Below are 24501 nucleotides of genomic sequence, written 5' to 3'. Positions count from 1 at the left end.
AGATCCCTACATAGCGCATAGACTGCTGAACCCAATGAAATGGAAACCGAGCACGAAGAAAATCCACTCTGTCTGAGGGTAAATTAACGTTAAGCAGCTCAGATTTCCCAACATTGACTCGAAATCCCGACACCCCTCCGAACTCCTCCAACTCCCTCAAGATAGCCGGCAAGGAGCTCTCGGGATCCTCCACCGTGAAGAGAAGATCATCCGCAAACAAAGACATCTTATAGTTACTGCCCGGGACCGTAACCCCCCTAATATCCTGATTCATCTGCACCCGCTGCGCTAGAGGTTCCACTGTCAATGCAAAGAGTAGCGGGGAGAGAGGGCACCCCTGACGCGTTCCTCGGCCTAAAGAAAAAGTATTAGAATAACCCCCATTCACTTTAATACAACCAACAGGACAGGTGTAAAGGATCCAAATCCATTCCTGCATACGGGGTCCCAAACCCACATAATCTAACACCCGAAACAAAAAGGGCCAGGAAACCCTATCAAAAGCCTTCTTGGCGTCAACCGATAAGAAGACCGCCTCCCGACCACCACACCTAGCTCTTTCAAACAGGTTATAAACCCTACGCGTGTAGAATACATTTGAGGGCAGACAGACTGGACCACCACAGAAAAGCCCTCGTGCCAGGCTGTCGAGGGTGATGGGGGGGAGAGACTCCAAATAGAAGTTCAGGTGTAAAACGGACGGTCGTCCTCCAAATGCGTCCAATAAATGAGGCCAGGCTGGTCCAAAAAGCCTGAACCGCAGGGCAAGACCAAAACATGTGGCCCAAAGTAGCTTCCAAATGTCCACATTTATCACAAACCGCCGAGGGGCAAAACTTTGCTCTATATGCCCGCCTGGGCGAAACATATAGCCAGAATAACAATTTGTATTGCATTTCAAAAAATATATATATATTTCCTTAAAGCAGGCAATCTAGTTACAGCAGTTAAAATAATATCATCAGGCAATACTACATGGAGATCTTGGGCCCAGGAGGTCTGGTATCTGGCATAGTCAGGCAATGGGGTCTCATCCTTCAAATAGCGATGATCAAATCTGAGGGGAACCGGCATCTGGGAGCCCAAGGTATAGGCCGTAGACCAGGGATCTCAAAGCCCCTCTTTGAGGGCCGCAATCCAGTAGGGTTTTCAGGATTTCCCCAATGAATATGCATGAGATCTATGTGCATGCACTGCTTTCAATGCATATTCATTGGGGAAATCCTGAAAACCCGACTGGATTGCAGCCCTCAAGGAGGGACTTTGAGATCCCTGCCGTAGACAGTGTTTCCTGCCTACTAGCACACAGATTGGTTCGCTGAAGGGAAGCCACATAATGGTGAATCTGCAAATATGCAAACTGATAATATCTACATATATAAAATTGGATGTATCTCTGTGTGTGTGTGTGTGTTCCATCATAACTCTGAAATGAATGGAGAGATTTCAACCAAACTTGGTATACATATAACTTACTATCTGGGGAAAAATACTGTGGGCTGGGAAGGGGGTATCTAATCCATAGTTTTCAGACTCGCTGAGATGACACTCTCAATGCTGTTTAAGTCCAACTTCCAGCCGTAATCACTGAATACAAGTCTATCGATACTGGAAGATTAGGATAAATAAATATCCGGGCAACGCCAGGTGATCAGCTAGCTTTAAATAAATAAATAAATATTAACTAATGGTTTATTTAACAGCACTGCACCTGAGGTACTGGGCAATATGCTCCCATGCCGCCTGTGTCTCCGTCTGAACATCGCTCATGATCCTGGACAGGTGGCATGAGGGCAGCAGTGATGCCATCACTGAAACATAAGCACTGCAAGGGAACACACAGCATGAATGTCAGTACTGAATACCAACGTCTGGTAACATGACAAACCCTCTTCTTCCCCTTCCCAAGTAGACTTTTTAGCATGCTGTGGTTCCAGGCCTTCCCCTAGTCCGCAGTCTGTAGCAATGATCAAATAGCAGAAGTAATTGTCCTTCTTTCTCTCATAGGCTGGTTTTGCTTAGGCTAGGGCAGAATTCCTTATTGGCTCTAAACCCCCTCTCCCTATCTCCTCTCTCTTGTGGTCATGGCTCCCTTCCTTATTAGCACTTTGTTTTACCCATAAACAATCTCTGAGCTTTCTACATAATGCCAAGAAACCAATCTCCCTTCATCTCTTCAAGACTTGTTGGGATGGCTGTCTAGGGTTACCATATGGCTCCAGAAAAAGGACGGATTGAGACATCTGAGTGTTACTTCCATTGAAAGCACTGTTAATCCATCCTCCTTTTTCTAGAGCCATATGGTAACCCTACCCAGGACAAGTTTGGGAATCATTATCATACATATTCATTGCGGATATCTTGAAAAACATACTGTCTTGGTGTATCCCAAAAACTAGGCTGAGAATCCCTGGAATAGAAAGAAAATAATACAATAACATAGGCTGCCCAAACCTGTCCTAGGAATCCTAGAGCCAGTTGATATTCACAAGGAATATGCAGGAAATCAATTTACACACACTGGTCCGGGTTCCATGGTATGTAAATTTATCTCTGATATTGTGGATATTCTGAAAACCCAACTGACTGTGGGGTCCCTAGGAAAAGTTTGGGAAACACTGCAATAACTCACAGAGATGCCAGGTTACCCAGTTCCAGACATTTGAGACAGTTCTGGATTTCTGATCGTCTCCATCCTAGTGCATTATGGGACTTGCAGCACTGATTTCAATGGGCGGGATCAGGCACTACAAATCCTACACTGCTTTGGGATGTAAGTTCAAAATCGGGACTGGCCACAGATCTCCAGCCTGGAACTGGGTAAATTGACTTCTCTGAACCCAGCATCAATGTCCATACTACTCAGCTATGAAAAAGCTCTTACTTACTGCAAGCTCCTCCCCTTCAAGGCACTCTTCTACGAGGAAAGTTTCTGCTGCACATCCAAGTTTCTTATCCTGCAGTAAAGATAATCTCCAATTACCACATCACTACAATTTTCCATCTGATGATAAAAACATCTTTTCTATTAATTACTGCACACATAAAGTTCTATTTAAAACACGACAGGGGTATATTTCTTCTTTCAGTGATTATATAACCCTGGGCTCTTGGCCTTGTGGTAACTAGAAAGGCATTTAAAATAAAATAAAAAAAACCTTTTAAGTCAGAATTGGGATATTTTACTCATTATGTCCAAATAAAAACATCCATCTTAGAGCTATTTTCAAATGGGACTTTTAAAATGACTTAAAGATAGATGACTTAGTTGTATGTTATGAAAACTCAGATACTCCTAGTAGCAGAATGGTAAAAACTCAAGTGATGGCATGAAGTGACTCACCTGCATTAGACTTTGCACAGCTCTGCAGGCCCCATCTTTATCCTCTGCAATACGAAGACCTTTTCCAGTCGTCAGACCATTTGCCTTTACAACCAAGGCAGGGAAATCTGCACTTTAAGCAAAAGACAAGAGATTCCGCTTGTAGTCAATAGTGCAAAACACCATGTCAAAAAGAAGCTCATCTACAGGGCCAGCTTAACCATTTGACTAGGAACTGCCTCAGGCTACCGACCATAAAAGGTGCAAAAATACCCAGTCGCTGATGTCCCTGCCAGAGCCTCACCCAGTGAAAGATTAGTGCATCTGGGCCTAAATTCATTAGGAGGAGAGAGGCAGAAACAAAGTCACTGTACGTTTAACGATCGTCACTAAACTGATTGAACCGTGCCGATGTAATTTTGCCGACTGATGCACTCAATGGCTCACTGCATGCTTTTCCGTGTGTCCATCGCAGCCTCCGATTCTGCTATGCAAACAACCTAAACTAAACTAATCTAAACCTTAAGTTTGTATACCGCATCAACTCCACAATCGTAGAGCTCGGCACGGTTTACAGGAAATGGTGTAGAGAAGGAACTCCAATGAGGGTTACAGGACAGTATAGAGAAAGTTTAGAGGGTCTTAGTATAACAAAGAGGAGGACATATTACATTTTTGAGAATAGCAAAGTTTTCAGATGTTTTCGGAAAAGTTGGAGGGTGCCCAGATTCCAAAGTGGGGTAGAAAGGTTATTCCAGAACTCTGTGATTCTGAAGGAGAGGGATGTCCCTAGTTTTCCTGGATGGGATATGCCTTTTAATGAGGGGAAGGATAGTTTGAATTTTTGGGTGGATCATGTGATGTTAGGATTCGAGGAATTCCAAGATAGTGGGATAAGGGGAGGAAGGATGCCATGTAGGATCTTGAAAGTTAGGCAAACACATTTAAAGTGGACCCTAGAGACTACTGGAAGCCAGTGAAGTCTCGACAGGAGCGGGGAGACATAGTCAAATTTACTTTTTTGTGAAGATTAGATTAGCTGCGGTATTCTGAATCTGCTGAAGTCTTAGAAGGCTTTTCTTTGTTAGACTTAAGTAGATGGGGTTACAATAGTCCAATCTGGAAAGTGTTGTTGATGGAAGCAGGATCTCGCTTTCCTCAGCATGTGAAGGTTGAAAAAGCATTTTTTTACCAAGGAGTTGAGGTGGTCGTTGAAGGATAGTGTAGAGTCAATGAAGATGTCCAGAACTTTGCTAGAGAACTCAAGCTGCAGTGTGTATTAGTATTAAAACAAGGTCATTAATATTAAAACCAGCCCACCAATCGATGCCCTAACATCACTTCACAATGCACAAAATTTAACGATTACTTCTAATGACCCCCCAAAAATGACAGGTTTGCCATATTGCCCCCCCCCCCAAAAGAGGCAGGAGGGATGCCCACTCACTCCTGCCTCAGACACCAGGACCCTCTATGCTCCTGAACCCCCGGCTCTGAGAAGATCGTGGCCACCCAAACCCCCACCCACTTGCGAAGATCACAGACCCCCTCCCTCCCAAAGATCACTGGCAGGAGGGATGTCTACTCCATTTTTCCTCGGTCACCTGGACTAAAATCCTGACAACCCCCCCTCACCCAATGGTCCCCTTCCCCAACAGCTTAAAAAAATATCAGCAAGAAGGATGTCCACTCCCTCTTGCCTTGGCCATCTGGACTAACCCCACACCCCTGACTACCCAAAACCTGGACACTCCATACCCCCCAGCTCCCCCCAACACCAAGGCCTCCCTTCCAACCCCTCCCACCACCCCACAAAGTCCCCAAGAGAAGCCCCTGATGGGCTGGTGGGAGTCAGGTCAGTACCCTCCCCCCAGCTCAAGGACTCATCCCAATGCATCACATGTCTATATTTAGATCACATTTGAATGATAAAGTTTTGACAGATTAAAAAAATTTTCATAATTATTTAAAGCAATCTAGAGGAAGGTGATGGATCAATGAAAAAACCGAAACCCAGATATACAAACCTGTTTATCCTTACTGGAGCGGAGCCTGTGGGGTTTGCTGAGATTTGTCCCTCCCTTGCTTAGTATTGCTTTTAGATGTATTCTGTGAGATTATATATATATATGTATATATATATAATAATCCAAATCATAGTTATTGGATGCTAGGGATCACCTTGGGGATTAGCACTCAAGAAAAGGATTTGGGTGTCATCGTAGACAATACATTGAAGCCTTCTGCCCAATGTGGGGCAGCAGCCAAGAAGGCAAACAGGACTCTAGGAATTATTTGAAAAGGGATGGTTAACAAGTCTAAGAATGTTATAATGTCTCTTTATCACTCAATGGTGCAACCTCACCTGGAGTATTGCATTCAGTTCTGGTCTCCTTATCTCAAAAAAAATACAGCGGCACTAGAAAAAAGTTCAAAGAAGAGCGACCAAGATGATAAGGGGATGGAACTCCTCTCATATGAGGAAAGACTAAAGAGGTTAGGGCTCTTCAGCCTGGAAAAGAGACGGCTGAGGGGAGATATGATTGATGTCTACAAAATCCTGAGTGGTGTAGAATGGGTACAAGTGGATCGATTTTTTACTGCATCAAGATTTACAAAGACTAGGGGACATGCGATGAAGTTAGAGTAATACTTTTAAAACCAATAGGAGAAAATATTTTTTCACTCAGAGAATAGTTAAGCTCTGGAACATGTTGCCAAAGGATGTGGTAAGGGCGGTTAATGTAGCTGGTTTTAAAAACGGTTTGGACAAGTTCCTGGAGGAAAAGGCCATAGCCTGCTGTTGAGACAGAAATGAGACGACAGCATGGAATGCTGCTGCTATTTGGGTTTTTGCTAGGTACTTGTGACCTGGTCTGACCTCTGAGAAGACGGGATACTGAGCTAGATGGACTGTTGGTCCAGTAAGGCAGGGGTGTCAAAGTCCCTCCTTGAGGGCCGCAGTCCAGTTGGGTTTTCAGGATTTCCCCAATGAATATGCATGAGATCTATTAGCATACAATAAAAGCAGTGCATGCAAATAGATTTCATGCATATTCATTGGGGAAATCCTGAAAACCCTACTGGATTAGGGCCCTCGAGGAGGGACTTTGACACCCCTGCAGTAAGGCTATTCTTCTGTTTCTTTGTGCCACAGCTGCCATCTCTTTGCTGATCAGGAAGTGAAACTGGGAGGTTGCACTCACTAATCACCAGGGCCCGGATGCTGATCACGTGTCAATCGCGTGATGGTGTCATTTAGAGAATCGCACCTCTGGCAAAGGTAGGCGCTGGAAATGTAGGCCAGGGTTTTCAAGGCTCACATTTCTGGTGCCTACCTGTGACGTGAATCACACCTCCAGAGGTGCCAACCAGCACCTAATACCACTTCCAGCATTAGCCATGCCTATCGTGGTGTTAGGCACCCGGTAGGCGTCTCCAGAGGTGCAATTCTGGTGCCGTGTTTTTAAAGTAGCATTTTAAAAGGCATTTCCCTCTTAACTTAGGTGCCGGGAGGGCACCGTTTATAGAATATATGCCCAGGCACATGCATGTGGCGATACAGTTACTTCTATATATAGTGGCACAGGTGGGAATGGAGGAGATTCCACTGGGGATGGGTGAAATTTCTGGCACATGCAACTCTCTTTACAGTTGCTCCTAAGCTGGGGTAAGTGTATGTATCTAATCTGCATATGGACCCACATATTTTCTAAAACATGCATGTACATTGCAACACTGCCTTGCTCCATTCAAACTATGGGCCCGAGCAGGGTGCATTTAGGATTAGATTGATACATTACATTACATTAGGGATTTCTATTCCGCCTGTGCCTTGTGGTTCTAGGCGGATTACAATAAAGATGATATCTGGGCATTTCCAGTAGAATTACATTACAGGAGAAGAGTTAATTACAGGTAATAATGAAGAATTACAGTACATTTAAAATACATGGTGCCTAATAAAATCAGTGCCCAAGAAAATGGGTCACTATTCTATAAATGGCGCTTAAAGTTTTGCACTGTTTATAGTAGAGAATGACACGGTGACAAAATTCATCACCGTTCCCGTCCCCGCGGATAACCGCGGGAAATAATCCCATGTCATTCTGTAGTGTCTATTTCAACCTCGGTCCTTCTACACCAGCATTGTTCAAAGCAAAGCTTGCGGGTCAGTGGTTGTGGCCATTCATACTCTGATTCTTATGTGAGCCAAGGATAATGAAGCCATTGTGACATCACTGATGTGATTGGTTCTTAGGCACTGGTGGAATGAGGCATTATGACATCACAATATCTGCTCTGGATACCAGAGACTGTCATTCTGTAGTGTCTGTTTCAACCTCAGTCCTTCTACACCAGCATTCTTCAAAGCAAAGATTGCGGGTCAGTGGTTGTGGCCATTCATTCTCTGATTTTTCCCTCTTTCCTTAAAAATGGTTTCCCGCGGTTATCCGCGGGGATGGTAACGGTGATGAATTTTGTCACCATGTCATTCTCTAGTTTTGCAGGGCTGCCCAAGTCCGGTCCTCGAGATCTACTGGCAGGCCAGATTTTCAGGATATCCCCAATAAAGAGAGAGATTTGCCTGCACTGCCTTCTTGGTATGCAAATCTATCTCATGCATATTCATTGTGGAGATCCTGAAAACCTGGCCTGCCAGTAGATCTCGAGGACCGGACTTGGGTAGCCCTGGTTTATGGAATACTGCATAGAGCCGGGAACCATGCCTAACTTTAGGCATGGCCATTTACACCAAGAGGAATGTGGTGCAAATCCTCACACCTATATTAAGCGCAGATCCCCTCCTTCCTTATTCTATAAGTACACACATAACTTGGAGGAATGCCCCGATCTGTCCATGGCCCTCTCATTTCTGTGCTTCCATTCTGGATTTGCACATAAAATTCAGGCACAGATTCCATGTCTAAATTTACAGACATGCTTATTAATTAAATCCAATTAGCACCAATTGCTTGTTAACATCCCAGTTATCCAAATTGGCTTGTTAATCAATTAAATTTGCATGCACAATTTTTAGCACCTTTTTTTTTTTTTTTTTAAGAATTCGGAGGCTATTACATAGAATCTTGTAGATGCACCTACATATCAGTAGGGTTACCAGATGTCCGGATTTCCTTTTGAGGACATGTCCAGGGGTCCGGATGGCTTTTCAAAACCCGGCACTTTGTTCGGGATTTGAAAAGCCTCCTCAAATTGCATGGGGCAGGGAGGAAATCCGCGCGTGACGTAATTGCGTGGATGCCGTGCATGTGTGGATTTCCTCCCTGCCCGGCATGAGCAGGCAGTGGGGGGGGGGGCGGGGGCTGGTGTGGGACTGGGGGCAGGGTTACGGCATTACATGAGTGGAACTGGGCAGGCCTGGGGACAGGTCTAGGGGTCTGGCTTTTCCAATTGGAAAATCCAGCAACCCTACATATCGGTAAATACACAACCACACAATTTTATAAAAGTATTTTTCACTTATAAAACCAGTTTTACTTGCAGAAAATAGTTTTGAAATTATTCTTATAATATGTAATTCAATGAGATACCAGCTGAATCTATGTCAGAAGACTCATTTCATGTAATAACGTATGACTGAGAGCAACGATTTCGTGTCACTTGTGCCAAAATCAGGGAGACACATGTTTAGAAAGTGAAACAGCAGCAGGCAGTCCAAGCCTTACCCAGTAATAAAGCTGCATGCTTCATGGGGATTGGTGAAGGCCTTCCATCGAGCAGTTGGGATCCCATGACGGTCCATAAATTCTTTAGCAAAACTTTTACTGGACTCCAGCTGTGCTGCCTTGGCGGTGGGACCAAAACATCTCACACCTGCTGAGGTCAAGTCATCGACCAGCCCTAGCAATAAATAAGATATTGCGTTTACACCTCAGTTCTACAGTTAACCAGCCCTAGCACTAAGCCAGGGGTGTCCAACCTTTTGGCTTCCCTGGGCCGCATTGGCCAAAAAAAAATGTTTCTGGGGCCGCACAAACATGCAAATGCTGCAGCAAGACAGAGGAGGGAGCTGGCAAGACGGTAAACACCCAGGGGCAGCAGAGGAAAACACTGCATCGCCCTCAACCGGGGCTACACAAAATACTTCACTGGGCCGCATGCGGCCCTTGGGCCACAGGTTGGACACCCCTGCACTAAGCAATAGTTAGCAAGTCTGCAACGTTGATGAAAGTATAACTTATCACCTGTAAATTACACTCTGACATTAACAGAACCAAGATATTAAATAGAAATAAAACATAACAACTGAAAAATTGGATTTTATTCATTTATTTATTGGGATATATTTACCAAATTTTTGAAGGAATTCCCTTAAGGCAGTATACAGCAAAGGTAAGTCCAACATAAGCAATCTTATAATCTTGGACTTTTTGTGCAAGCTTTGGTGCTTTCCTAGATAGACTACATCAGTGGCATGAAGGCCCAAAAGGGTAGACTCCAAATTAAACAAAACACTGCTGCTAGGCTAATCTTCTCTGCCTCTCAATTTGAATAAGTTACATCTTTGATTGTAACAGGTTTCCGGGTCTTGCCGCGTCTGTGTAGAAAGAACCGACGTTTGGGCCATCATGCTGTGGCTTTCTTCAGGGTAAGCTGTGAGGTCTGTGAGGTATTTTATAAAATATGCATGTACATTGCAACACTGCCTTCACCCTATTCAAACTATGGGCCTAAGCATGGTGCATTTAGGACTAGATTCGATATATGGTGCCTATAAGAAATCAGTGCCAAAAAAATGGATGACTGTTCTATAAATGGCGCTCAAAGTTTTGTACCGTTTATAGAATACTGCATACGGCTGGGAACCACGCCTAACTTTAGGCATGGCCATTTACACCAAGAGTAATGTGGTACAAATCTCACACCTAAATTAAGCACAGATCCCCCCTTACACTAGACCATCATTGCAACGTTTTACAAATGTATCTGTATAGTTTTTCAGTATATACAGTACATTGTCAAGTTTTTCCTGGGGCTGGTTGGGGACTGCACACTAATTTCATTCTGTGATTTTGGGTTTTCAGGTGACCCAGAACCTGCTCCCCATCCCTCCCCTTCATTAACTGGGTTTTCATGTTCCGATCTTAATCCCTCTGCCAATTCCCTTCTGCCCACAGCTATAGCAGGGACCAGTCCCCTGGCTGAGGACTTCTGGAGCCTCAGCCAAAAGTGTCCTCAAGTGTCAGTCAACAGGAGAGTCATCTATAATAATAAAACACTAAGCGCGCATGCACACTCGCGCCGCTTGTTCCCTGATCCCTGATCTATCGGAATGTGGCGGCAAGAGTGCGCATGCACTACAGGAGGAGGGCTTAAAGGAGCGGTGCTGGCGGCGGTTGCCGGGAGGAGGGCTTCAAGGCGAGGCGGCTGTCGGCAGAGGGCAGACGCCGGACCAGGACGGGCTGAAGAAGTCGTGGATGGCGGCGGAGGGAGCGATCGCAGAGTCCTGCCGTCAAGAAAGCTCCTGCCCAGGAATTCGCCAGCGACTACAACAGCACGGCCGAAATTATCATGTTCAAGAGCGTGTCCGGCAGCTGGGATTATAACACCAACCTGACCGTGGAGAACCAGCAGAAGCAGGTAGTTCGGCGCGGAGGGAGACCACAAGTGTTTTGCGGTGGATTTTGTTGTGGGGGAGGGGAAGGCAAGGACGATTGAGTAAGAAAACCATAGGGGTGGGGATTCTGGGGAAGGGGGTTAAACAGATCCATACTAAATAAGCCTCCAATGGGAAAGTCATTTTTAGATACATATTCAAGGCCAGTTTCCAGTTCTTTCATCTTGCTCCTCTGTTAATGAAGATATCGTGTATTTTGATGCCTACATAGGAGTAGGGGCAGGGATTGGGGAATGACTACCTCCCTCTTCCTGGCTAATGAGAGCTAGCAGGTGGAAAGTAGTTAGCTGGATGGGGAAGTTGCATATGGAGATGAGGTGCTACAAGTATGCATCTGGTGCATCCCCAACCCTATATGTCATGTCTGTATTTCTAAGTTAGATTGTGAGCTCCTTGGAGGAGGGACCATCTATAAATGTCAAAATGGCTACATCAGGTCACCAACTTCGGCTTTATTCTACCCACCGAAAAAGTGACCGGTTTAAAAAAAAAAAAAAAAGCCCCATACGCAGACAATCCGGCTTGAAACCTTTGCGCAGATCAAAACAAAGAGCCAGACAAACAGCAGGCAGGAGGGGGTCTTCGTGGGGGGTGCCGGCACCTCTTCCCCTCTCTGCATACTTCTTTAAATGTTCACCAGCGCATGGAGCATATTCCATTCTTCAGATAAGCTACTCTTAGATTTACCCTTCTCCTCCACTGCCAATTCCATAGGGGACATGTGAGGGAAGGAGGCTTTACTAGCATCCATGTAACGGGCTAAAAAACTAGTTGTTGCACAATAGGACAACAAGAAGAGGCTTGATATTGTCTCCTGAGGAAGGTGACGTAGTCGCCGAAACTTGGTTCCTAGTCGGGACTTTGTTTTGGGTTTTATTAATATTTTAATTGTTCTACTTCAAATAAAAGATTTGTATCCATAAGTTGGTGGTGACATCTCCAGAGCCTCTTCTTGTTGTCTACAGTCGCCCGAGGCTTGGTTTTTTCTTTTCTTTTTTCCTCCATTGTTGTATAATAAAAATAACTCCCTGCCCCTGCAAGTGTATTAGTAGATATCGCTCTTCAAAATATGTTTTTGCAGACCCTTCTCATTTAGTTAGTTTTCTCTCCCTAAAACGCTTGGAGAATGAAGGTGTAACAGCTCCTGTATAATTAAACACGCTTTTTGTTTCAGCAGCAGATATACATATCTTCATTATATTATTATGACTTAATAATTACTCTTATCTAACTTCTTGGATCACTTATGAGGACTTATTTTGATGATTTTTGTTTAAAATCTTATGTCTTAGATTACACTTTCTGTACAAGATGTTTAAGCTTGGAAAATAATTTTGAAAATTTAATAAAGAATTAAATATATATATATATATAAATAACTCCCTGCCATGGGTTGCGATGCTGTCTCTCCTGTTGGTGCAGAACTAAGGCTAAACCACTGGGCCTAGCAATGTGGATATTTCTAAACAAACGATTTGTGCTAACTTTACCAGCAGCAAGGGGAGCCTCGGGTCCAACCACCACCATTCCAATATTGTGGTCTTTGCAGAACTGGGCAAGGATAGAATGGTTGCTGACTAACACAGCTGCAGAGAGGAAACAGACACAAGCAACTTATTAGGAAGATGTTCCAGTGCCGGGGTTTCTATCATAATTTTATTTATTTATTTAAAAGATTTATAAACAGCTTATAATCAAAGCGATGTACAAAATCATATACACTATTGAAACACACCAAGATCCATAACATAAACCAAAATTTTACATTAACATTTCATAATTTACAGGTTGGAGTTCTTACTTCATTTACTTCTTCTGCAATGTCATTCCTTAAGGGCAGTGCATAGCCAGAAAATATCACTATGTCATCTATACGTATTCTATAAAGGCGTCAACAAACAATTGGGTTTTCAGTTGTTGTCTAAAATTCATATGATCTTTACATTGTCTCATAACGTCAGCGAGTGAATTCCAAAGTTTTGCACCCATTATTGAAAGCATGGTATCCCTCATTTTCTGAAAGTGAATTCTAGTTTCTTCGTCATTCACCAGTCTCATACCACCCTCTGATTGTTACCTATGATTAGGTTGGTAGACTTCTCAGAGGTTTTGAAAACATGCTGGAGAAGAAGAATATCAAAACAAACAAAAAAAAATGACCCTGAGATGAAATGGATAAACTGGACATATAGGCCTCACTTGTGTATGCTGGGAACTACAGACATTTTAACACATTTTCCCACAGCCTTCCTTTACAAGCTAATCAGATGGAACAGCCTGTACTTTGCTATCTGTGAACATATGTATCCTTTGAAATGCTAACCCAGCTGACCTCTGCTACCAAAGTTTTTGTCTCCATTCCCTGCTGGGAGGATACTTCTCTAAGGCTCTGCTGAGCTGTTATCAGTGCTGTATGACTTCACAGATGCAAGGCACCATGGAAAGCCATAAACCATTTATAATGAGAAACATCCTCTGCAGAAGACGTAGGCGACTGATACCAAGAGAGAACTTTTAAAATAACATGCTAGACATTTGCCTATGGGAACCAGGTGCAGCTGGGCTGCTGGAAGGGCACCCTTGCATCTTTGTTTCAACTTACAGCATACAATCAGCATACAATGACACCAGCCTGAGCCACAAATCAGCCTCAGCAAAGTGATAAGAATCTCAGAGCTGGAGGAAGAAAGTTCACCAAGAATTCTCTGTTTCTGGACTGCCTGGGCCCCTCTTGTGGGGGGGGGGGGGGGAGTGAGAGAGGCGTGGACTGAGAGGAGGAATAGTTAGATATACATTTTTTGTACCAATAGGGGGTCACATGACCAGAATTTGGGGATGTACTTTTTGGAACAAAGGAAGAATTTCTCTGTATAAAAAACATGTGCATCACAGATAGGGCCAGAGAGATTCACTTACTTATGCTACGGGGAACTGCTAGCCCCCTGCTAAGCATATGGGTGCAAGTTCTTCTCTCCATTGCATATTCTGAACTGACAATACATTTTTCTGCTATGTCCTTGCTGCTATAATTTTGTAAGCCATTATACTAATAATAAACAAATATTGTCTGTTTTGGAAGATACAATGCCGTCTCGTAGTTATTCCAATGAGGTAAACAAAGCAGCCTTTACTTCAGAGATATCCACAGAGAAGAAAATCCAGAAGAAACCAAGAAACACTGTGGACTGACGATGTTCCTGAAATGGACTTTATTCAAAGTTTAAAAGTTCCACAAGTCAATCTAAGCAATCCACATAGAAATAAAATAATCCACATAAAAACCTTGAGGACCTAATCCGCCGAAAGCATGGGACTCAACACGATCCATGTTTCGACAAGATAGTCTTCATCAGAGGTCCCTGAAGTTCTAAGGTAGTAGATACGTGGACAAAACAGTCCAAAAGTGCAAATGGTTTGTGTAACGTGTTCTCTGCAGAGTTTCACGCATTTGCACTTTTGGACTGTTTTGTCAACGTATCTACTACGCTAGGACAATCTTGTCGAAACACGGACCGTGTTGGGTCCCATGCTTTCGGTGCTTTAGGTCCTCAAGGTTTTTATGTGGATTATTTTATTTCTATGTGGATTGCTTACTTTGACTTGTGGAACTTTTAAACATCTTGATAAAGAAGAGATTAACTGGTATCTGGTCAGTTTCTACAAATCTGAAAGTATTAACAGAAGGTTAACCACCTTATCTTGCATGTTTCTTGACTCCGTATATTCCATCAAGACCTCTTAGATCAGAAAATCAAAAATGTCTTGTTCCAACGTACCGAGAAATTGTCCATGAGCATATTAGGATGGCAATTTTTTCAGTAAGAGGTCCACAATGCTGGAATTCAATGCCTATGAATCTTTGACTATTGAGTACAATTGATAAGTTTAAAACTGAATTAGAAACATTCCTATTTTTATAGATGCTTACCGTAAAAGATAGTTGTTTTTGGCTCCTGAGGGTATTCTGCAAGACATGGAATGTTTGAGCCTAATTGTCTTTTCCCCCCTACTTTCCTATAATAATTGTATTTCAATTCCTAACTTCATAAGTTTGATGTAATGTGATCCGATTTTATTTTGGAACCTGATTTTAAGCCACCCAGACAGTTTTCACCCTTAGAGCGGGATAGTAAGATATTAATAAACTTGGAAACTTGGAATTGATACAACTATATCGTTACTGCTGACTATTATATACAAGGATAGTATTTAAGCTTACAAAGTTATGCTTAATTTGATTTTTAGAACTATTTTACCAACACATGCGAGAGGTGTCCATTTTTTTCCATTCAATGGACTTAAGAATCAACCAAGTGCTTAAAATCCCTATTTGGCTACTTTTAAAGTGACGGTCCTCAGGGCAGCATGCCTTATTGCCAGATAACTTTACAGTGCTAGAAAACAGAGTTGTGGGTGAGATTGCTAATAGAAGCTAAGAACCCACTATCAAAGTCAGGCGCAGCAAAAAATCCTTTTGGTCGAAGGGGCCACAGAAACCAATCTCTGGCCCCAGCCCCCAGCTCTCTAATTGCTGATGCTGTACTGGGCAAAATATTGGTTGGGATTGGAAAGGGAAAGGGATGGGGGACTTGTATACCACCTTTTTGTATTGGTACAACCACACTCAAATCAGTTTCCATACAGGTACTTCAAGCATTTGTCCCTATCTGTCCTGGTGGGCTCATAATCTATCTAATGTACCAGTGGAGGACTAAGTAACTTGCCTAGGGTCAGAAGGAGCAGCACAGGGTTTGAATCCAAACCTCAGGGTGCTGCACTGCACTACACTGTCCTCCAATACAATATCAGAAGTGAGCCAAGTATAGAACAATACAGCCATTGTGACGTCACTGATGAGGTTGGCTTTTATTGGTGGAATGAGGCATTATGACATCAGGGTAAGAGATTGGGACTTGTATACCACCTTTTTGTAATTTTGCAACCACATTCAAAGCAGTTTATATACAGCTACTTCAAGCATTTTCCCTGTCTGTCCCAGTGGGCTCACAATCTGTCTAATTCACCTGGAGGATTAAGTGACTTGCCCAGGGTCACAGGGAGCAGCTCGGGGTTTGAACCCACAACCTCTCCGGCCATGACTTGCATAAAGGGTTACCAGATGGCTCCAGAAAAAGGACGGATTGAGACAGCGTGCCTGATTTTAAGGCCAAATGGGATAGACACGTGGGATCTATTCACAGAGAAAGGTAGGGGAGGGTCATTGGGGTGGGCAGACTAGATGGGCCTTAGCCCTTATCTGCCGTCTATTTCTATGTTTCTATGATAATATATATATATATATATACACACACACACACACACACACATATATATATATATATATATATATATATATATATTGTAATGCAGAGGAGAGGCACCAAAACTCTTATATTCTTCATGAATATTATATTAACTCTCAGTTTGTATTGTAATAGCAAACATCGAGTGGCAAATGTTCCTTACCTGAATTGCTGATTTTTCCAAGACTAGCTGTCCCTGCATTTCCTGGAGCAACAAAGACATGCTTCACTCGCGGAGATGCTGCCAGCTTCCAGGCCAGAGCGTGCTCTCTGCTCCCACTCCCAATCACGAGCACTCGATCTGCCATTTCTACGTGTGAAGATAAGAATAAAAGTAACTCCTAATGCTGAGTTCTGAAGGCAGAAAGTTTCGACACGGATAAGACACAATAAGCTGGGATAGGCACATGGGATCTCTTAGAGAGACGAAGAGATAATGGTTACTGCGGATGGGCAGACTGGATGGGCCATTTTGGCCTTTATCTGCCATCATGTTTCTGTTTCTATGTCTCATCCAATGGAAACTTTGTAAACACTACAACATCACTGTATGATAAAAGCACTGGGATTGTAAGAGAATTATGGGGAATGAAGAGGTTGTGATCACCTGGATGCAAAAAAAAAACAAAAAAAAAACAGACCGGAATAGGAGAAAAATATTGGAACAGCATTGATTGTAGAATCAGTAAATAAGGTGGAGAAGATCTTCAAACTACCAAGAAATGCAATCAGAGACCAAGGAAAAGTGACAGAACTATAAAAGAATATTTCTCATTGCATTGGAAGTCACTGGTTTGATTACTGGCAACTCCCAAACATACCCCCTCCTCCCTTTTTACAAAGCCGTGGTGCAGTTTTTAGCTCCGTCTGCGGCGGTAACAGCTCCGATGCTCATAGGAATTCTATTACCACCGCAGCTGGCCCTAAAGACCGCGCTACGGTTTGGTAAAAGGGGGGTGGGAGGAATACTTTGATAGTTTGTTCATAATGACTATTACGATTTGTTATTTCGATAGCCCTACCAGAGGCATACAGCGCTGTTCATGCAAAATCCAGATTTCCCAGCAATCCTCTCAACCTTGCCAGAAAACGTCTCCATACATCCAAATGCAGAGTCATCCAATAAGTCCCCAGCACTGCGTATGTCTTAATGTACAGCGCTGTGTACATTTGGGAGATCTGGATTCTGATAAATTAACCCCCCACACACACTTTTTACAAAACGGTAGCGCGTTTTTTAGAGCCAACCATGGCTCTGACGCTCACAGTTTTTGTAAAATGGGGGGGGGTTAAGTTATGCCAAATCTTCACAAATATGTTTGAGGGGGAGGGGGGTTCAACTGTTTTGGAGCATCTTTACTGCAGGTAAAATGATTTTTTCTGATCTGAGGAAAAAGGGGTTACCTTCGAAAGCTAATCATAAACTGACATTAAGTTAGTCCGAGAATAAGGAAGAAAGCAGTGGAAGCATCTCCCCAGCAGAAGTACCAGGACAGAGAACTTCAGTAGGATGGGAAAGATGAGCCAGCCACTTTTCTACTTCTTCTCCTCACCACCCCTGAGCGAAGTGGGCCTAAGTCCCTCACAGCCGGAGTTACTCTCTAATCATCACTCGACACAACACACAGGCAGTTATTCACTTTTTTTAAATTTTTTTACAGTATCCGGTTTCTAATTTATAACATTTTCCGAGTTTACTAAATTTCTGCTTTTTTTGTTATATTTTCTTTTATTTTCAGTTCTTTTTATTTTCTATTTGTAATTGTCACTTATACATTTTACTAGTGTTTAGGTTCGCGGCCGGCTGTAGCGAACCTCACAGGCCACTCTCCATATGGTAGCATGTTCCCTCTGACGCGATCGCGTCAGAGGGAACGTGCTCCATGTGGAGAGCGGCCTTCGAGGTTCGCTACAGCCGGCCGCGAACCTCAGCAGGCTGCTTCAAACAGGAGCGGCAGCGGTTGGTGGGGGAGGGGGGAGTCGTTGACGTGTTCCCTACCGGACACTGCCACCACCAGCGCTGCTCTGCACCGCCTTCATCCTGCCCTCTGGTGCGCCAGGCCGGCGCATGCGCTTAAGCCGCTGGCCACGGATGGACACAGCACATGTCAGGTACCCACAGCCTCCTAAGTGCGCATGTGCGCTTAGAGAATTATTATTATAGATTAGATCTAATGCTTCAATAGTCTGATGCTTTCCTTTTCAACGCATCTTTCATACAAATTATGTTTTTCTCCTAGGCTCTTTGGTTTAGATCGTGAGCCTGTTTGGGGGCAGTGAGGGGAGTTAATGTGCCTAGTATTTTAGTTTTGTAAACTGCGAAAACAAGAAAGAAACTGCAGATGGGAATGTGCAAGGCCAGGAATCTTTATTAAAAAACCATATAAATTTGTAATCCTTTAAATATGGCTCTCATATCCGTCAGCTCAGAAGGAGAATTTTTCGCATCAGATTTGAAAATTTTGATCACCATATTACTACGTTGTTTTCCGCGTCACTCTCTACATGTGATAAATTGAACATCTCGGACCCCTGAGGAAGGAGTGTTTCTCCGAAACACGGACCATGTAGGGTCCGTATTCCATGTACTTTATATAAGAGCCATTTTTAAAGGATTACAAATTTGTATGGTTTTTTAAAATAAAGATTCCTGTCTGTGTACGTTCCCATCTGCAGTTTCTTTCCTGTTTTTGGTGCTCGCCTTTTACTGCAGACTCGTTGGATTTTTCTTTGGGGTTTTTTTTTTTAAACTGCTTCATACTTTGTTGGAATCCACCTAGAAATGCTGATAGAGCGGAATATAAAATAAAATTTAAAAAAAGTATTAAAGTATCTGTACCATACAAGCATCTCTCCTATCCCTCCTTGCCTAAAGGATACACTTCTCCCTCCGTATTTGCGGTTTCGTTGTCCGCGGTTTTGGTTATTCGCAGGTTGTCGTGCACAGGCTCCACCCCCCCCCCCCAAAAAAAAATTTACATCACAGGAAGCTCCCAGCGATGCAGAGAAAATCGATTCTCCAAGCATTGTACAAGGAAATCGCGGCACTTTCTTGACAGGAACAGGTAATTTTATTTGCGGTTTTGTGTCTTTTTTCGGGCTTTTTACAGAAAAACAGCGAATAACATACAAAAAGTTATTTGTGGTTTTTCTGTATTCAATGCCATGCTGATCCCCTATCTCCACGAATGCGGAGAGGGAGAAGTGTATATATACTTCGGTCTTCCAGTCTCTTCTGAGATGTTTTTTGGCGCAAACCCTGTACCATTTTTATCACCTGTCTCTTAACCACTTCAAGTCTTTTTACAACCCTAGCAAGATAAGGCCTCCAAAAGTGAACACAATACTCCAAGTGGGGCGGGGAGGGCAGTCCGCCACGGGCGCAGTATTGCTGAGGGCGCGGTATTGCTGAGGGCGCGGCACCCCTCTCTGCCTTCTCTCGTACCTCTTTTACTTCCCCAGTGCAAGGTCGCTGCCCGCATAGGCATCGGTGCTCTTTCTGATGTCACTTCCAGGACCCGCACCTAGGAAGTGATGTCAGAGTGTGAACCGACTCCAACACGGGCATGCTGCTCGCGCTGGAGAAGTTTAAAAGGTACAGGGGATGGGAAGGGGGGTTGGGGAAGACAGCGGGTTGGGGCACCGCTCACCCTCACTGCGCCACTGGGCCTCACCAATGACTTGTACAGGGGCATAAACACCTTCTTTCTTCTGGATATGCCTCACTCTCTCTGCAGCCTTCTGGCTAAAGCCACTGTCTTGTTGTACTGTTTCACCGCCCTCTGATCCTTCAAGATTTGTGGGCTGGCACTTTCCACACCCTGATCTCAGGACAATTTTATTTTACATTGTCTTTAATTGAGTTTGACAAATTTAAAATATGAAGCTTTCTCTGAATATGACCTTTAAGAGACTACAAGCTGGCATTTGGTAATCTCCTCATGCATGAAATGTTCAAGATATTAAGAAAACCGTAATCATACACTTTATGAACTAGGAATGACCACAACATGTCTCAGGATGGAGGATTTAACCTTTTGCTGGATGATTCTTTGATTTATAAACATTGAAGGCAATATTTGTGATATGGGGACTACAAATTTATGTATATTTTCAGCCATCGTATGTGCTCAGATTCAACATTGAAAATGCCTTGGAGCATTAGCTGAATAAAGCAGTGTGGTTGCTGAGTTAGTCTACTTTAAAAGTTAATATGTAGAAATAAAAAATAAAATAAAAAAAAAAGAAAGTGAAAGTGAAACCAACAATTTTGACTAGCTTTTAAACATCAGAATCTTCTTTCTCAGGTCAGTACAATATGGGGCAATTTTATAAAATAAGCTTAAGTGTTACCCCCTGGATTCTATATATGGTGCCCAGATTCGGGTGCCCAAACTTGGGCAAGCTGCCAAGGTGTTATCACAACTTAATTGGCTACTAAGATGTTAACTATCAATACTTGAATGCTAACAACCAATTACTGATATTAATTGGCACCAATGAGTATTTGCACATGCAAATTTACACACACCCAAACTGGGGGGGGGGGGGGGAAGAGTGTGGCGCAGTGGTTAAAGCTATATCCTCAGCACCCTGAGGTTGTGGGTTCAAATCTACACTGCTCCTTGTGATCTTGGGCAAGTCACTTAATCCCCCCATTGCCCCAGGTATATTAAATGGATTGTGAGCCCACCAGGACAGACAGGGAAAATGCTTGAGTACCTGAATAAATTCATGTAAACCATTTTGAGCTCCCCTGGGAGAACAGTATATGAAATTGAATAAATACATAGTGTGAAAAATTTCAGCCTCTCATAGCCAGAGCTGGTATTGTGACATCATAAAGCCTCATTCCACCAATGCCTAAGAGCCAACCTCATCAGTGATGTCACAATGGCTTGATTGTCCTGTACTTAGCTCACTTTAGCTACATTTTGATTTCTAGAGTGGCACAGTGGTTAAAGCTACAGCCTCAGCACCCTGAGGATGTGAGTTCAAACCCACGCTGCTCCTTGTGACCCTGGGCAAGTCACTTAATCCCCCCATTGCCCCAGGTCCATTAGATAGATTGTGAGCCTGAGCTCCACTGGGAGAACAGTATAGAAAAATGAATAAATAAATCAATCTGGCTATGCACTATTCTTTAATCCTGGATGCCCAAATCCTATAACATGCAACTCAAAAGGGGACATAGCCATATGAGGGGCATGGAGGATCATAGGCATTCCAAAAAGTTGTGCCGTGTTATTGATTAATGGATCACTGCACCCAATTTGGTTGCCAGCACTGTTCTTTTTAAGCTGAGCAGGAGTCCTCCAACAGTTTTGCTGCCGGGGGGGGTGCTTCAATATTGTGTTTTCAAGTGCTAGGGTTCCTTGGAGTCTTGCAGAGCATTCCTGTCTCTCGCTATTGAAACTGTGACAGTAAAACATCACCCCCACTGGCAGAATTGTAAATGGAGGACTCCTGCTCAATTTAGAGCAGTGGTCTCAAACTCAAACCCTTTGCAGAGCTACATTTTGGATTTGTAGGTACTTGGAGGGCCTCAGAAAAAATAGTTAATGTCTTATTAAAGAAATGGCAATTTTGCATGAGGTAAAACTCTTTATAGTTTATAAATCTTTCCTTTTGGCTAAGTCTTAATAATAATAATATTATAATTTATAGCTACAGAGACATAAGATCAAGAAACTGTTTTATTTTACTTTTGTGATTACGATAAACATACCGAAGGCCTCAAAATAGTACCTGGTGGGCCACGAGTTTCAGACCACTGATTTAGAGGGAACAGTGGTTTCAGCAGGTGTAAGTCAGGAACCCAGAGTTGGGCACAGATTAGGAAAATGGCATTACCGTAAATGCTATTATTTAAAGAGGGGAAGACAGCTTAGAGATGGTGTCTTTGTAGGTTTACCATATTTGCTAAGTCCACAAAGAGGACACCTGACTCCATCCACAGCCCCACCCCTACTCCATCCACAGTGCCCTGGCTCACCCCTGCCTCCTGCTAGTCTTGCCCCTAAACTGCCTCACCCCTCCAGCGCAGCCTCTCTCTCTCCAGCTCCCCACCCAGGCCATCCCAGAGCTGGTTATGGCTTTTGTAAGTCCCCCCTTTCCCAGTACCTCCTCTGGTGCTCTAATTTCAAAACTTCAGGAAGCCAGCAGCTGGCAGCATTAGCAACATGATCCTTCTGCCGTCGGCCTGCCCCAGAAGCCTTCACTCTGCAGCACTTCCTGTTCCCATGTAGGTGGGGCGCTGTATAAGTTTTTTTAATTGCAGCACCAGAGAAGGTACTGGGGGATAGGGGAGACTGACAACAGCCATTCCTGACTCTAGGTAGAGGCTGGACTGGAGAGAGTGAATCCAAAATGTGGACAAACTTACTCCAGCTCAGGAAACTGTCCAGACACCTCTAAATCAGTGTTTCTCAACTCGGTCCTGGAGTACCCCCTTGCCAGTCAGGTTCTCAGGATATCTACAATGAATATGCATGAAAGACATTTGCATATAATGGAGGCACTGTATGCAAATCAAGTTTATGCATATTCATTGTGGATATCTTGAAAACCTGATTGGCAAGGGGGTACCCCAGGACCGAGTTGAGAAACACTGCTCCAGTAAATCCAGACATCTGGTAATCTTATGACTTTGTCAATCTGAGGAGGGGGAAAAGGTAACCTCCCCTCACCAATCTGAGCACCCAATCTCTTGTCCCCCTCAAACAAAGCAGGCAAAGCAGGCATTGAATCAGTGCCTTTATTTGTCCTGTGACAACAGAAATAAATAAGAAAGACATAAGAATATACTGGGACAGACCAAAGTCCATCAAGCCCAGTATCCTCTTTCCAACAGTGGCCAACCCAGGTCACGGATTTTACGTTGCTTTTCCTAGGAATAAGCAGTGGATTTCCCCAGGCCATTTCAATGTAAAGCAGCCATGTCTGTTTTATCGTTTCCTCTCTGAAACGTTCCCTGACCCCTTACTTATCCTGTTTGTCTGTTTTAATTAGATTGTAAGCTCTACTGAGCAGGGACTGTCTCTTGAATGTTTAATGTACAGTACAGCACTGCATACGTCTTGTAGCATTATAGAAATTATAAATAGTAGTAGTAGTAGAAACCAGCAGTTCAACTGTACTGCCAGCCATAACCTATTGATTTTCAAACACCCATTGTTAAGAGAGAGATTCTAATTGGTGTTCTCATAGGCGCCTTGAAAAAAGCAATCTTATTGGCTTCCCTCGTCTCCTAGCAACTGGTTTATTTTTTTTCTCAGGACGGTGGGAAGGGGGAGGAGACTGAGAGCCTAGAGAGGGAGGGGGGCTTTTGTCCCCAGCCCCTGTGGCCCAGCCCCTGTGGCCCAGCCCCTGTGGAAGAATACCAGGACACAAGGTAAATCAAGTTTCATCTGCTCATGCTCATCACCCTCTGTTGATGACAGCAATGAGGCCCTTAAATTGTAGGGCATGAAACTCAAAATCACTCTCTGCTGATTGATATTGAACTGGTAGTATTAGCAGGGCCGCATGAGGAGGGAGAGGAAGATACAAACAGGGCTGTTGCCCAGGGCTCTTATGCTGCCGGGGACATCAAGCCTGCCCGAAGCTCAGAGAGATAAAAATATATTGTTGGGCTTTGGGTTCTCTTCCAAATGAATGCCCTGTGCCCCAACATGTTTAATAGCAGCCCTGAGCACTGGCAGGGCTTGAATGCAGTCCCAGCCAGTGACGTAGCTATAGGTGGGACTGAGCGAATACAAGCCCACCCAATTTGGTAGCCAGTAAAGCTCCCCCCCCCCCCCACAATACTTCAGCAACGGCCGACTGAATCCCTTGCCTCTGTTTCCTGGTTCAATATCTCTGGTCTCTCTACTTTCTCTATGGCTTGCTGCTCTCCTCTGCCTGTGGATCTGGCATCTGCCCTTCCCCTGCCTGGCTACTTACCCTCTCCCTGTACCCCATCCCCTCACCGATTTACCTTATAACATATACTGCCCACTAGAGGTCGCGGGCAGCAATTGCAATACATATATGCTACCTGTGCTGGCTCCGTAGGCTTGCCTCTGCTCCATTCTGCCCTTGCTGACATCACTTCCTTTTTCTGCACTAGCAGGATGCAGCAGAGGGATGCCAGCAGAGGCAGTATATCTGAATTAATTCCTTCTGTTCCTGTGCCCCCATCTTCACTCATCCTTCTCTCACCCTGCCCTTCTCTCCCATCATCTGCCTCTCCC

General features: G+C 43.8%; 1 protein-coding gene across 1 annotated transcript in view; it reads right to left on the bottom strand.

Annotated features, from left to right (window-relative positions):
• Positions 1-24501, bottom strand: part of LOC117362792 (trifunctional purine biosynthetic protein adenosine-3-like) — a 102824-nt gene that overhangs the window by 64134 nt on the left and 14189 nt on the right. The window contains exons 2-7 of the mRNA XM_033949768.1: positions 16431-16577; positions 12455-12550; positions 9013-9187; positions 3344-3455; positions 2889-2957; positions 1712-1825 (exon numbers count right to left, since the gene is read on the bottom strand). Coding sequence (XP_033805659.1) covers positions 1712-1825; positions 2889-2957; positions 3344-3455; positions 9013-9187; positions 12455-12550; positions 16431-16577 — 713 coding nt within the window. The remainder of the gene's footprint in view (positions 1-1711; positions 1826-2888; positions 2958-3343; positions 3456-9012; positions 9188-12454; positions 12551-16430; positions 16578-24501) is intronic.

The sequence above is a fragment of the Geotrypetes seraphini genome, chromosome 6, assembly GCF_902459505.1.
Source record: "Geotrypetes seraphini chromosome 6, aGeoSer1.1, whole genome shotgun sequence".
NCBI lineage: Eukaryota > Metazoa > Chordata > Amphibia > Gymnophiona > Dermophiidae > Geotrypetes > Geotrypetes seraphini.
Note: the sequence above shows the minus strand (reverse complement) of the source record. Positions and strands in the feature narration are given on the sequence as shown.